This window comes from Acanthamoeba castellanii, assembly GCF_000313135.1.
Source record: "Acanthamoeba castellanii str. Neff unplaced genomic scaffold scf7180000084581, whole genome shotgun sequence".
Classification (NCBI taxonomy): domain Eukaryota; phylum Discosea; order Longamoebia; family Acanthamoebidae; genus Acanthamoeba; species Acanthamoeba castellanii.
In genome coordinates, this window is record NW_004457693.1 from 32,316 (window position 1) to 44,119 (window position 11,804).

General features: G+C 58.4%; 4 protein-coding genes across 4 annotated transcripts; 3 read left to right on the top strand and 1 right to left on the bottom strand.

Annotated features, from left to right (window-relative positions):
• Positions 1 to 1,027: 1,027 nt before the first annotated feature.
• ACA1_333290 (serine/threonine protein kinase, putative) lies at positions 1,028 to 7,876 on the top strand (the record flags this gene model as incomplete). The annotated part of the gene is made up of 26 exons (XM_004354971.1): positions 1,028 to 1,273; positions 1,350 to 1,498; positions 1,567 to 1,729; positions 1,811 to 1,967; positions 2,043 to 2,453; positions 2,526 to 2,559; positions 2,661 to 2,733; positions 2,814 to 2,885; positions 2,975 to 3,047; positions 3,132 to 3,190; positions 3,259 to 3,355; positions 3,429 to 3,596; positions 3,679 to 3,893; positions 3,988 to 4,170; positions 4,245 to 4,625; positions 4,703 to 4,861; positions 4,934 to 5,145; positions 5,213 to 5,550; positions 5,628 to 6,245; positions 6,306 to 6,421; positions 6,491 to 6,643; positions 6,721 to 6,889; positions 6,975 to 7,141; positions 7,235 to 7,373; positions 7,439 to 7,637; positions 7,768 to 7,876. The coding sequence occupies 26 exons, from the start codon at positions 1,028 to 1,030 to the stop codon at positions 7,874 to 7,876; spliced, it is 4,860 nt and encodes a 1,619-aa protein (XP_004355023.1).
• Positions 7,877 to 8,431: 555 nt separating this feature from the next.
• ACA1_333300 (uncharacterized protein) lies at positions 8,432 to 9,427 on the top strand (the record flags this gene model as incomplete). Its single annotated transcript, XM_004354972.1, has 5 exons — positions 8,432 to 8,488; positions 8,543 to 8,667; positions 8,732 to 8,980; positions 9,129 to 9,386; positions 9,412 to 9,427. The coding sequence occupies 5 exons, from the start codon at positions 8,432 to 8,434 to the stop codon at positions 9,425 to 9,427; spliced, it is 705 nt and encodes a 234-aa protein (XP_004355024.1).
• Positions 9,428 to 9,668: 241 nt separating this feature from the next.
• ACA1_333310 (MAP3K delta1 protein kinase-like, putative) lies at positions 9,669 to 10,414 on the top strand (the record flags this gene model as incomplete). The annotated part of the gene is made up of 3 exons (XM_004354973.1): positions 9,669 to 9,814; positions 10,034 to 10,184; positions 10,304 to 10,414. The coding sequence occupies 3 exons, from the start codon at positions 9,669 to 9,671 to the stop codon at positions 10,412 to 10,414; spliced, it is 408 nt and encodes a 135-aa protein (XP_004355025.1).
• Positions 10,415 to 10,714: 300 nt separating this feature from the next.
• On the bottom strand, positions 10,715 to 11,326 carry ACA1_333320 (uncharacterized protein; the record flags this gene model as incomplete). Its single annotated transcript, XM_004354974.1, has 4 exons — positions 10,715 to 10,852; positions 10,920 to 11,007; positions 11,063 to 11,146; positions 11,220 to 11,326. 4 exons carry the CDS (start codon positions 11,324 to 11,326, stop codon positions 10,715 to 10,717), a joined length of 417 nt encoding a protein of 138 aa, XP_004355026.1.
• Positions 11,327 to 11,804: the final 478 nt, after the last annotated feature.

Sequence of the window (11,804 nt, forward strand, 5' to 3'; positions counted from 1 at the left end):
CTAAGGTTGACGTTTTGTTGCAGATGGGGGGTGGTCTTTACGGTTCCCAGATGGACGAAGAGGTCAATCAAGCTGCCGAGAATCGCTAGTTAATTGAGCGACGCGGCGGTGGTGCAGGAGGTACTATTTCTTCTTTGACCTTCGCCTGAACCAGGTCCATAGATGTTCGTGTGGCCCTGGGCGGCTGGGGTTGTTGCAATCGCTTGCGCTTGAGCAGCACATTTTGGGCCAACACCGATGGCACGTTTGTAAGCTTCTCTCCTCCTGTGAATTTGGACGTGCTCGACCAACCTTTACGCCCTCGCATGTTAGCATTGCTCAGTTTCTAGAACATGTCCAGATGCAGTACCTGAATTGGCAGGTTTCGCGTCCGTAGGCTGTGTGCTACTTGTTGTGTTGGTGCCTCCTGCCTTTGGGGCAGAGAGATTCGAGTAGAGATCAAACATGAGGCGATTGCTGATGTGGCGGAATTGGCAAAGAATTGATTTATCAATTTTTCTTTGGCCAATAAATGCAAAAAAAAACAGAAAGAAAAAGACGACGGTCCAGAATTTCAGGAGGGGCACACGCCAACTTGTTATTACGCGAACGACCCACAACCTTTTCCAGCCCAGCCAAGTGACTGCCAAAGATTAGGCAAGGTGCACGCTGCCGAGCCGAGAATGGGCACCTTGACACGGTTGCTGGAGGCCGCACTGTCCCTCGTCACGGGCGTCCTGTCCCTGGGCAGTTCTTTTCTTAGTACCAACCACAACGCTAGACCTTATGTCTACCAGCAGTGCGCACTGTACCCCCCCTTCTCTTCCTTCTCGCTCCTGCTAGCACTTTCTCATTCGGCTTGTACTGGCTAGACTTGTGGCTGGTGGTTCTGGTTGTTTTATTACATGAAGCTCGTGTTGGGCGTGGCATCACCATGCCAGGCGCTGGCGAAGATGCAGCACGGGGCCTGTGGTCCGCTTGGGCCGACGGTGCGTCCTCTCTCCACCCACCCAAGAAGAAGCCCCCCTCGCATGCAACACCACCTCACATGAAGCGGAGCGACAACCACACAGGCTACCAATTCAAGGCGGACAATGTCATTCTCTCCTACTCCTCCACTTCCAGCGTCACCACAGCCGCCGAACAATTGGCCTCGGGTGCGGCCGCCTTTGTGAGTGTGGACGGCCTTATCGGGGAGGCCGATCGGGCGTCTTTCCCTTCCGAAACCACGGAGGTGCCCGTGGCTGGCGGGGCTATCGTCGCGACATACAACCTCCCTGGCAACTCATCACTGGTAACCTGCGCATTGCGACCCGGCCTTTTGTCGCTTTAGGCTCTCGTTTTCCTTTTGTGGTGCGTCTTTCCCAAAGCTAATGACCGTATCTGGTGATCAGGTGTTGGATGGAGTTACGCTGGCGCGAGTGTGGCACGGGGAGATCCGACAGTGGAATGACTCGGCCATCGCCGCACTCAATCCTAATGCCACCCTGCCTAGCAACGACATAACCATGAGCTTCGCGTACCTCATACCCAAAGAGTGGGTAGTGCCAGGTGGGCTGACCTCTTTCCCTCGTGCTCTATGCACAGTGCCAGCGGCAGCGATGGGATCACGCGCCTGTTCCGGCGGGCGCTCGCGGCCTTCAATTCGACCTTCACCAGTGCCGATCCCGCCTTTGCCGACCTGCTACCCGCACAGGAGGGCAGGACCTACAGCGCCGCCAGTGCCACTGATCGCCTCGACTACGTCAAGGTACCCTCCAGGACTTTGTTGGTTCTCCCACTCGCGTTGATCCATTGACAATAACTCTTCCATTACGCCATCGGACAACAGAATACGGCGTATAGCATGACCTATGTGGAGTACTCGAGCACAGTGCGCGGCACCCTGCCGTACTTCTCCATTAAGAATAGGGCCAACAAGGCCGTCACGCCCTCAACCGCGTCCGTTCAAGCCGCCATGACTGACTACGCAGCCGCCCTCAATTCTGGTTTCCGCCCACCTTGCAGTGCAGTCCACTCTCTGAGCTCCCTGGAGCACTGACACCAATATTCGTGGGCGGCAGGCGACCTGACGGGCGACATCTTCAATGGCCCTGGTACCAACTCCTGGCCGATGGCCTACGTCGTGGTAGCGTCGGTGCGCAGCAGCTTTACCCCGTCCGATGGCGATTGCACGGTCATCCAATCGCTGGTTGAGCTGCTCAGCTGGACTCAGGTCAACGACCGCGCGGCGTCGGCCATCACCACGGCCAAGTTCTTCCCGCTCACCACCCCCTACTTCAAGCGCGTGATTGACCAGCTGGGCAGCGTCGTCTGCGGTGGCAGTCGCGCGCTGGGCGACACCGCCTTCCTCATCGGCCAAGGCTCCTCGCTGCAGTCTGTCAACGACTGGGTGCAGACGTACAGCTCCGACGAGTTCGTGCTCAAGTACTTCACGTCCAACACTGTCACTGCGTTGAACAGTCTGGCCAAAGGTACGTTGTTGCAGCATTTAGTTGAACGCTGGAAGACTGGGCTCTCATGCGCGTGACCTTCTGCACCAACAGGCGATCTGGATTTTGCCCTTGGCGTCAAGGCCGGGTATGGCACCATACCCTTCCTCTCGCTTTCGCTTTTTCGTTTTCTCGCATTCGCTCTTGTACTGCACACCAAGTCTCATACCGTCACTCCTGTCACTCCAGGTTCGGTGTGGCGGGACTGGAGCAAGTGCAAGTCTTTGAGGGGGTCACATTTGGCGTGTTTCCCGTTTACAACGTACATTACACAGCCCCTCTTCTAGGAAGCGGCTGTGGTGGCGCTGCTGACAACACACTCTCCTTGCCCAACACGTGCAGATTCCAGAGTTGGTCGCATATCCTGCTCTGGTGCTCAACACGAGCATCCTGGTTGACGTGTACCTCAACAGGGTGACCTATTGGGACGACCCGAAGGCACGCTCTTCTCTTCTGGACCATCGTCGACTTTAGACGCTATGCTTACCACTTCTTTCGTACAGATCGTAGCGCTGAATCCGGCGCACCCGTTGCCGCACATGCCAATCCGCACCATCATGCAGACTTCTCTGTCCTGTACGTCCTTTGTCGCTTCTGCTGTGGGTTGGCCTTCAGAAGGGACGACAGTAATGATTCTAATTCTCACCTCTCACACAACAGACATTACCTCGGTCTTCACCTCGGCTCTGTCCGCATTTGATGCTGAGTTCAACTCCACAGTACAATCTCCCACTGACGCACTTTGTTCACCACACGGAGTGACGAATATGGTCATTGTCGTTTCCAGGTGGGCACGGCGTACAACGTGTCGTTCCCGATCCAGACGGCCAACAGCAACACCCTCTCAGTGGCCCTCAGCGCAGCGCCGCTGCTAGCCCTCTGCGGTACGCCCTCCCCAAAGAAAAATCGCCACCAGGTTGTGTAATCTCATCGGGCCACTGGTTTGGTTGTGGGCAGGTACGACGCCATATTCGCTCACGTGGACGCAGAGCGGAAACGTCAACCGCAACGCGACGCGCTTCTCGATGGTCAATATGCTCGGTAATGTCGTGAGCGTTAATGCGACCACCGTGCTGTCCGCTGTGGCGAGCCAGACCAACTCTACCAACGGCCTCTACATACTCTGTACGCGTCTCCTTCTCTCATCGTCAATCCCCCCTCGTCGTGGGGCCAAGTGAGTCGGCTCACATCAACCCATTGGCGGCAGCGACGGGCGCGGACAGCTGGCCGATGGTGGCGAGCTTGCCGTTCCTGCTGCCCCTGTCGTCGACGGTGGACTGCCAAAAGGCGACCGCGCTGGTTGACTGGATCTACTGGGTCTCGACCTCGTCCCAGGCCTTCCGCTTGGCCGCCAGGACCGACGCCGTGTCGTCGGGCCAGGTGCCCGAGCTCCAGAAGAGACTCCTGCGCAGCCTTTCCAACGTGCGTTGCATACCAACGCCCAATGCGATCTTTATTCATTTATTCATTTATGTATTTATTTGGTTTTTTTTGTTATTATTTGGTTTATGTTTAGGTGACGTGTGACGGTCGGCATGTGCTGTCGGCGTGGTCGTGCATCTCCGACGGCGAACTGTGCTCTGGTGCCGGCACTTGCGTCGAGGGCAAGTGCAACTGCGACGAGGGGCTCGTCGGCACCTACTGCCAGATGAACGCCACCGTATCTTCGAGCAGCGACGACGCCCTCACGATCACCCTGGTAGGTTTCTACCTTCTCTGCGCCATCGCACGCACTGCACGCACCGCGGCCTTACACGCGCCCATATGTGTCAGGCTGTCGCCTTGCCGGTGGCCTTTGTGGGCGTGGCCTGTATGACCGGCATGCTGGTGCTGGTGTTCCTCCTCGCACGGCGGGGCAGGAGCAGGCGCGAGGAATGGGACATTGACTGGAACGACCTCGAGGTAGGGGAGGAGCTGGGCATGGGCGGCCACGGCGAGGTGTTCAAGGCCAAGTGGCGCGGCACCGAGGTCGCCGTCAAGATGCTGGCGGCCAACGTGACCGTCACCAAGGACATGCAACGCTGCTTTGCCGGCGAGGTGGAGGTCATGGCCAAGTTGAGGCACCCGAACGTGGTGCTGTTCATGGCGGCGTCGACCAAGCCGCCCAAGATGTGCATCGTGATGGAGTTCATGGCCCTCGGCTCCCTCTACGACGTACATTTCCCTTATATTTGTTGCTGTTTTTGTTGTTGTTGTTGTTGTTTTTAATGTTAATCGGTACCATCGATCAGTTGCTGCACAACGAGCTGATACCGGAGCTGCCGTTCAAGCTCAAGATCAAGATGGCCTTCCAGGCGGCCAAGGGCATGCACTTCCTGCACTCGTCGGGCATCGTGCACCGCGACCTCAAGTCCCTCAACCTGCTCCTCGACGCCAAGTGGAACGTCAAGGTACTGCTACTGAGTGTCATTGGCCCATTCTTGGCGACCAGCGCTCACGACATGTGCGGGTGTTTGTTGCAGGTGAGCGACTTTGGGCTGACCAAGTTCAAGTCCGACATGGCTCTGGGCGGAGGCGCCGGTGCGGACAACAAAGGGCTCGGAACGATCCACTGGACGGCGCCGGAGGTGCTCAATGAAACGCACGACATCGATCATGTGCTGGCCGACGTGTACAGCTTCGGCATCATCCTCTGGGAGCTCCTCACCCGCCAGCAACCCTACCTCGGCTTGAGGTGCGTCGGAGCCAAAACCGCCAACTGAACACCCCCAACTGACCGCATGGCACACGACACACATCAGCCCGGCGGCGGTGGCGGTGGCGGTGATTCGAGATGGCCTGCGGCCCAAGATCACGGCTGCGGACGTGAGCGAGGAGACGCACGAGTTCGTGGAGCTGATGAAGACGTGCTGGCACGAGGACCCCACCATCCGCCCCACGTTCCTCGAGATCATGACCCGCCTCAGCTCGTCCGTGGACAAGTCCCGCTCCTCCTTCACCTCGCGCACCAGCTCCAGTTCATCGAATTCGGACTCCAAGGTGCGCTCGACGAGCTCGATTCCCACCGTCAGCTCGTCGTCGTCGGCCTCGTCGCGGGCCTCCTCTGGACGCGGCGTCGCCGCGTTCCGTCCGCCTGAAGGTGCGCTGCGCTGCCCACAGTCTCACGCTCACCTCTCACCCCACAACTGACCCTCAATTTCAATTCCGAACTCGCAGGCGAGGTGGCGATCGTGTTCACCGACATCACGCGGGCGGCCTCGCTCTGGGAGCACAACCCGGCAGCCATGCGCGATGCCACGATGGCCCACAACGACCTCATGCGCTCGCTGATCGCGCGGCACGGCGGCTATGAGGCCGGCACGGGCCGCGAGCGCAACACGGGCGAGGGCTCCTTCTGCGTGGTATTCACCCGCGCGCACGACGCCCTCCGCTGGTGCGCCGACGTCCAGCGCGCCCTGCTCACCGTGGCCTGGCCCGACGGCCTGCTCACCCACCCGGGCGCCGCCGAAGAGCTCTGGGAAGGCGGCTACGACGAGCGGGTGGTGTTTCGTGGGCTGCGGGTGCGCATGGGCGTCCATGCTGGGCACCCGCGCGTGCTGCGCGACGCCATGACGCGGCGAGTGGAGTACGTGGGGTCGACAGTCAATGCGGCGGCGCGAATGACGGCCCTGGCGCACGGCGGCCAGGTGGTCGTATCGCAACAGGCGCGCGACAAGCTCGCCACCGAGGCACCCGCCACGCCCGGCCAGTCGGACCAGGCCCGCGCAGAGACTGAAAACCACAACAAGCGGCTCAAGCGATTGGGCCGCTTCGAGCTGCCCGACTCCCCAGCCGGTACCGCCTTGCTTCACCCCTCCGCCTCCGCCGCCGCCAACTAACCACCACTCCGCACAGGGACAATGCTGTACGAGCTTAAGGTGGCGGGGCTTGAGAGGCGGTTCTTCGGCGGCGTGTCGGTAGAGAAGGACGACGACGGCACATCGGATGGCTCACCAGAGGCGAGCCATTCGGTGCGCACTCGCTTTGGCTATCGTGTGTCGCGTGTCTGATGGGGCTAACTGATTTTTTTGTGCCGTCAGTCGGGCTCGGGCAAGTCACACGATGGCGGGGAGAGCCGCGAGGTGCAGGAGGTGGTGGGCGAGGGCATGGCGTTCAAGGAGGACCAGTTCCTGACGTCGGCCAATCTGTGCCGGTGGGTCATCGACTTCAAGGTGGTCCAGCTCGGCGACCAGGTTAGTCTCTCTTTGCTGGCCACGTGGCCGTGGCTGACTTGCCTACGCACGCTAACCGCGCGGGTGGGCCAAATTAGGTGGGCATGGGCAGCTACGGTGTGGTGCACCGGGGCAAGTGGAAGGGCGTGGAGGTGGCGGTGAAGAAGTTCATCAAGCAAAAGCTGGACGAGCGGCGCATGCTCGAGTTCCGCGCCGAGATGGCCTTCCTCTCCGAGCTGCACCACCCCAACATCGTTCTCTTCATCGGTACACCACACATACAGCACACGGCAAGCATGCACGCACGCGCCTCAGCTCTGCTGATCATATGGATTGCAAACACTACATACAGGGGCGTGCATGAAGCCGCCCAATCTGTGCATTGTGACCGAGTTCGTGAAGCGGGGCAGCCTCGGAGAGATCATCAGCGACCACACGGTGAAGCTGAGCTGGGTGCAGAAGATGGGCATGCTCAAGAGCGCCGCGCTGGGCATCAACTACCTCCACTCCCTCTCGCCCGTACGCTTTAGCCCTCTCTTCACAGCGTCTACGTCCCGCACAGCTCACCCTCTCTATCTGGTTGGTGGTGGTGGTGGTGGTGACATGGTGCAGGTGATCGTGCACCGAGACCTGAAGCCGTCGAACCTGCTGGTGGACGAGAACTGGAACGTGAAGGTGGCCGACTTCGGGTTCGCGCGCATCAAGGAGGAGAACGTCACCATGACCCGCTGCGGCACTCCCTGCTGGACCGGTACACCCAAACCCGGGTCCTCCGTAGGTGGCGTCGGCTCACCACCTTTTATGCGGCATCGACAGCACCGGAGGTGATTCGAGGGGAGAAGTACAGCGAGAAGGCCGACGTGTACAGCTTCGGCGTGGTCATGTGGGAGGTGGCGACACGCAAGCAGCCCTTCGCCGGGCGCAACTTCATGGGCGTGTCGCTCGACGTGCTCGAGGGCAAGCGGCCCAAGGTACCGTCGGACCTGCCGCCTGCCTTCAAGAAGCTCCTCAAGCGGTACGGCCACCTTCATTCTATTCCTCGGAAACACGAAGCTCTCATTGGTGTTTGGGTGCTGATCATTGCCACCAATTCCAAGCTCTCATTGGTGTTTGGGTGCTGATCATTGCCACCAATTCCGGACCAGGTCGTGGCATGCCGAAGCAAACAAGAGGCCCACGATGGAGGAGATCATAGAGGCGCTTGATGCCCAAGCTGCCGGTGCTTTGGCTGGCTCGCCGGACAACGCCGTCTAACATCTTCGCGACAAGCGGAGAGAGACACAGAGATTGGGATAACCCACCAAGTGCAAGTTAAAGAGGGAGGAAAGGACCTTGTCTCCTTCATGTATTAAAGAAACTGAAAAAGGAAGAGTGCAAGCTCTGCTGTGGGATGATGATGGATAATAAGAGCGAACGAAGTACACGAGACCAGAAGAGAAGAAGACAATCGCAAAGAGGCAAAATCGAAGCAAAAAAGAGGGGAGCAACAAAAAGGATACGGCACGGTGGATTCCCGGGTGGTCGCCCACCCCAGTACTAACACCGCCTGGCGCAGCTTAACTTCGCTGTTCGGATGGGAAGCGGTGCTTTCTGCGCAGTATGGCCGTATCCAACCACTGCCGTCCGGAAAAGACAAAAACAAACAAAAAGGAGAAAAAAAAAGAGAAGTATGCAGCATCGGCAACGCCAGGAGAAGGGGTAGCGTTGCTGGCGCGAGAGGTGGGCCAGCATGCCACACTCCTGTTCAGTCTCGACCGGCTGCTGCACGAAATGGTGACCGCAGCCGCAAGCAACGCTCCGACAAGCAGAATGAGCACCTCACCCTCGCGCCTCGACGGCTTCACCCGCAAGCTCGTTCACACGATGGTACTCTTTTTTTTTTTTTTTTTTTTTTTTTTGAGGTTTATCATATGGACACAGGCAGAGCAGTACGGGCTGACTACCAAGTCCTACGCGGGCTACACGCTGCCTTTCTGTCGTAGAGGCGATGACAGCGTTTATGAGATGAAGCGCGTCGTCATCTCTTGGGCTCCCTCCGCTCGCCTGTGCGTAGTGGCTTCTTTTTTTGGAATGGGCATTGCCAACACTGTGCGTCGTGCGTGTGCACAGACCAAAGGAGCCTATTGGGGACATGTACCTGCGGCTGAAGGGCAAGCGCAATCGGCTAGACAGGGCCTGCTTCCAGGAAGCACACGACGTGGCCGGCGCACTGCCGGTCTGGGAGAGCAGACGCGCTGTGGAAGAGAGAGATGAAGGCGGCACGCGTGCATCGAAGCCCAGCGCACTCACCACCCAGCTATTGTTTCCCGATGAAGTGTTGCTCGCCATCTTTCAGCATCTCCCGTGCGAAGACCTAGTGTGCGCTGGCCTGGTTTGCCGCCAGGTCTGACTCCTCAGGCACAACATCTTGTGTGGTTCCTACTGACATGCCCACAAACCACACACGTACACCGCACACGACACACTAGTGGAATGCTGCGTCGCTGGAGGCTTCGCTGTGGCGTAGGTTGGCGTGGCCCATGCTACGCCCGTGGGTGCAACAGGAGAGTGCACTCCGCGGCGGTGTCCACACCGAGGTGGTCGATTGCTGCCTCGAGCGCCGCACGCACATGAAGATGAGCAGGAGGGCTCCGCCCGCCGATCAGCGTGCGCTCGACCGCCATGAGTGGCGCCGCTACTGCGTCGACAACTACGCGCGGTGGCGCTTCTCCCATGACGACCCGAGGCGTCGTCGCCGATCGATGCACCAGATCAAGCACGCACGGTTTTCTCACCACCACCCTGTGCAGCCTGCCCCACGACTAGCATTTAGTTGGTAAAACGAGAGGTTCGTTACCAGCAGAATTGTCGGCACAGCAGTAAATTGGAACGCCGGTCCCTATGTCGCTGCCGAGTCCCGGCACTGTGATCTCCCGGGGAGACAGCAACAAAGTAGGAAAGCCAGCGTTGTTGATGCGTGCGTTGCTGACATGACTAATTGTCAGAACTCAACGTCCACCTGTTCAACGGCAAAGGGAGCGAATCGTGGCCTCTTTCCTACCCAGTGATGGCTGGCCTACTCGGCAACTCGACGGGCTACAACGGCTACTGCACCAACGTGCAGGAGCTGGTTAGGCTGCTCAGCTGGGCCATGGTCAACGAACGCGCTGCAGTGCTGGCGTCTACAGACTTCTACCAGCTCACCATTGTCCGGTACTTAAGGTATTCCTTGCCCTTTGACTGACTTTGACTTTATCTGAACTGTGGTTGGGCACTAGTACTATCCCACCAACAGTAACGAAACTAATCGTGAAGAGGCCGCGATTGCCGATGGTGAATGCGTTGGCCAACATGTGCTGTCCGTGTGGGGATGTGTGGCTGATGGCCTCCTCTGTTCGGACCGCTGGTGCTGCGCCAGAACCGTCGGCGCAGGGAGGAATGGCACGTGGACTGGAGCGAGATAGAGCTGGGCGAGGCCATCGGCATGGGCGGCTACGGCGAGGTCTACCGCGGCACCGAGGTCGCCGTCAAGCTCGCCAACACCCAGACCACCAAGGACAGGCAGCGCAACTTCGCCGAGGAGGTGCGTTCTCCCCATTCCCCCTCGTGAGCAGAACATTAGAGCACTGCTTCTCTAATGCTCTCTCTCTTTCTCTCAATCACAATCGGCAACCTAATCCCTGACTGGAACTGTGATCGCAGGTGCTAATGCTGAGGCACCCGAACGTGGTGCTGTTCATGGCGGCGTCGACCAAGCCGCCCAAGGTGTGCATCGTATGGAGTTCAAGGCCCTTGGTTCCCTCCGTGAGGTGATTCTGCAACTCCCTCACAAGTTTCGCTCCTATGCACGTTTTTATCTCCGATGCCGATGTGTACAGCTTCGGCATCATCCTCTGACACGCCGCCGAAGAATCGCATCTCCAGGCCCGCCACCTTCAGCCCTGGCTGGGCAGCACGTACTGGGCGGTCAGGGTTCGGCGAGAAGGATAAACCCAAGACACGGCCGTATAGTAATCGAGTGTAAGGTCGACGAGCGCACGTACAAGCCCATTCATCGGACGTTATGATTGGTGTACAGGGGATGGGTGACCGATGGTTTATTGGAGGATATGGTCAGCACGATGGGACCAGCCTCCTGGTATACTTGGCCATGGCACCAGAGTAGGCCACCGGGCATGCCGGGCTGGACGGGTAAGGCAGGAAGGTCACCGTAAGCAGATTGGCATCAGTCACCACAACCACGACTTCGGTCTGGCAGAGGACATTTGGTGTGAGTAGCGATCACTCCGAAGGAAACCAAAAAGCAGGCAGGGAGTACCACGCCACAGAAGGAGTAGCCATTGTCATCGATGGAGCCATAGCCAGTACCAACCCCGCGATAGAGCGAAGCATACCACGAAGCGCTTCTGTTCCCCCGCACGCTTTGTAAGCTGGGTGCGAGGAGGCCCCTCTTTCACTTACCCAGGCGAGGAGGTAATGTTTGCTCCGGACTGGGTCAGCTTCTCGAGAGACACGCAACCAGAGCTGTCTCCGTCGCCCCACTCCCTGTACCACGTGCCACTATATGGAGAGACGGCTGAGTAATGAGAGGCTCAGGCACCAGGTGTATTAGGCGTACGTGAGGTTCGGCTCAGCGGTAATGAACGAGGCTGCACAGACATTGAGGGCACAGGCCACAATGAGCATGCCCACCAGAAGCGAGCTTGTGGAGGTGTTGCACTTCATGTTGGGGTGGTTTCTCCGCCGCAGGGTGAAAAGACACATTGAAAAAGGTCAGCTTATAAGCTGGATCACAATATACCCCATTGGTAGAACCGGCCAGCATGCTCGCCAAAGCGCCGCCATGGAAGCTCCCAGTGGTCAGTTTTATCCGGAGTGTTTCCGGTCATCAGCGCCCCTGACTTGCTCCCTCTTATGATTTCATCACTTCAGGTCGTTACAGGTGATGGCATTGAGCTGCGCACAAGCGGCTAACGACAGAAGAAGTGAAGTGCTGAACAGCCAAACTGGGCTCTACCGCCTAAGCAGATACTGATTATGATGTGCTAATGTTGCCTAGCCATCTGGGATTGTTGAGCGTGCCCTCATACTTGAAGTTCTTAAAGACGTCACCATGTTTCTGTGGCTGTTTGTAATAGTACATGCATGTTGTATAACATGTATCTCTAGTTGACACGACACATGAATGAAGCACGACACGCCA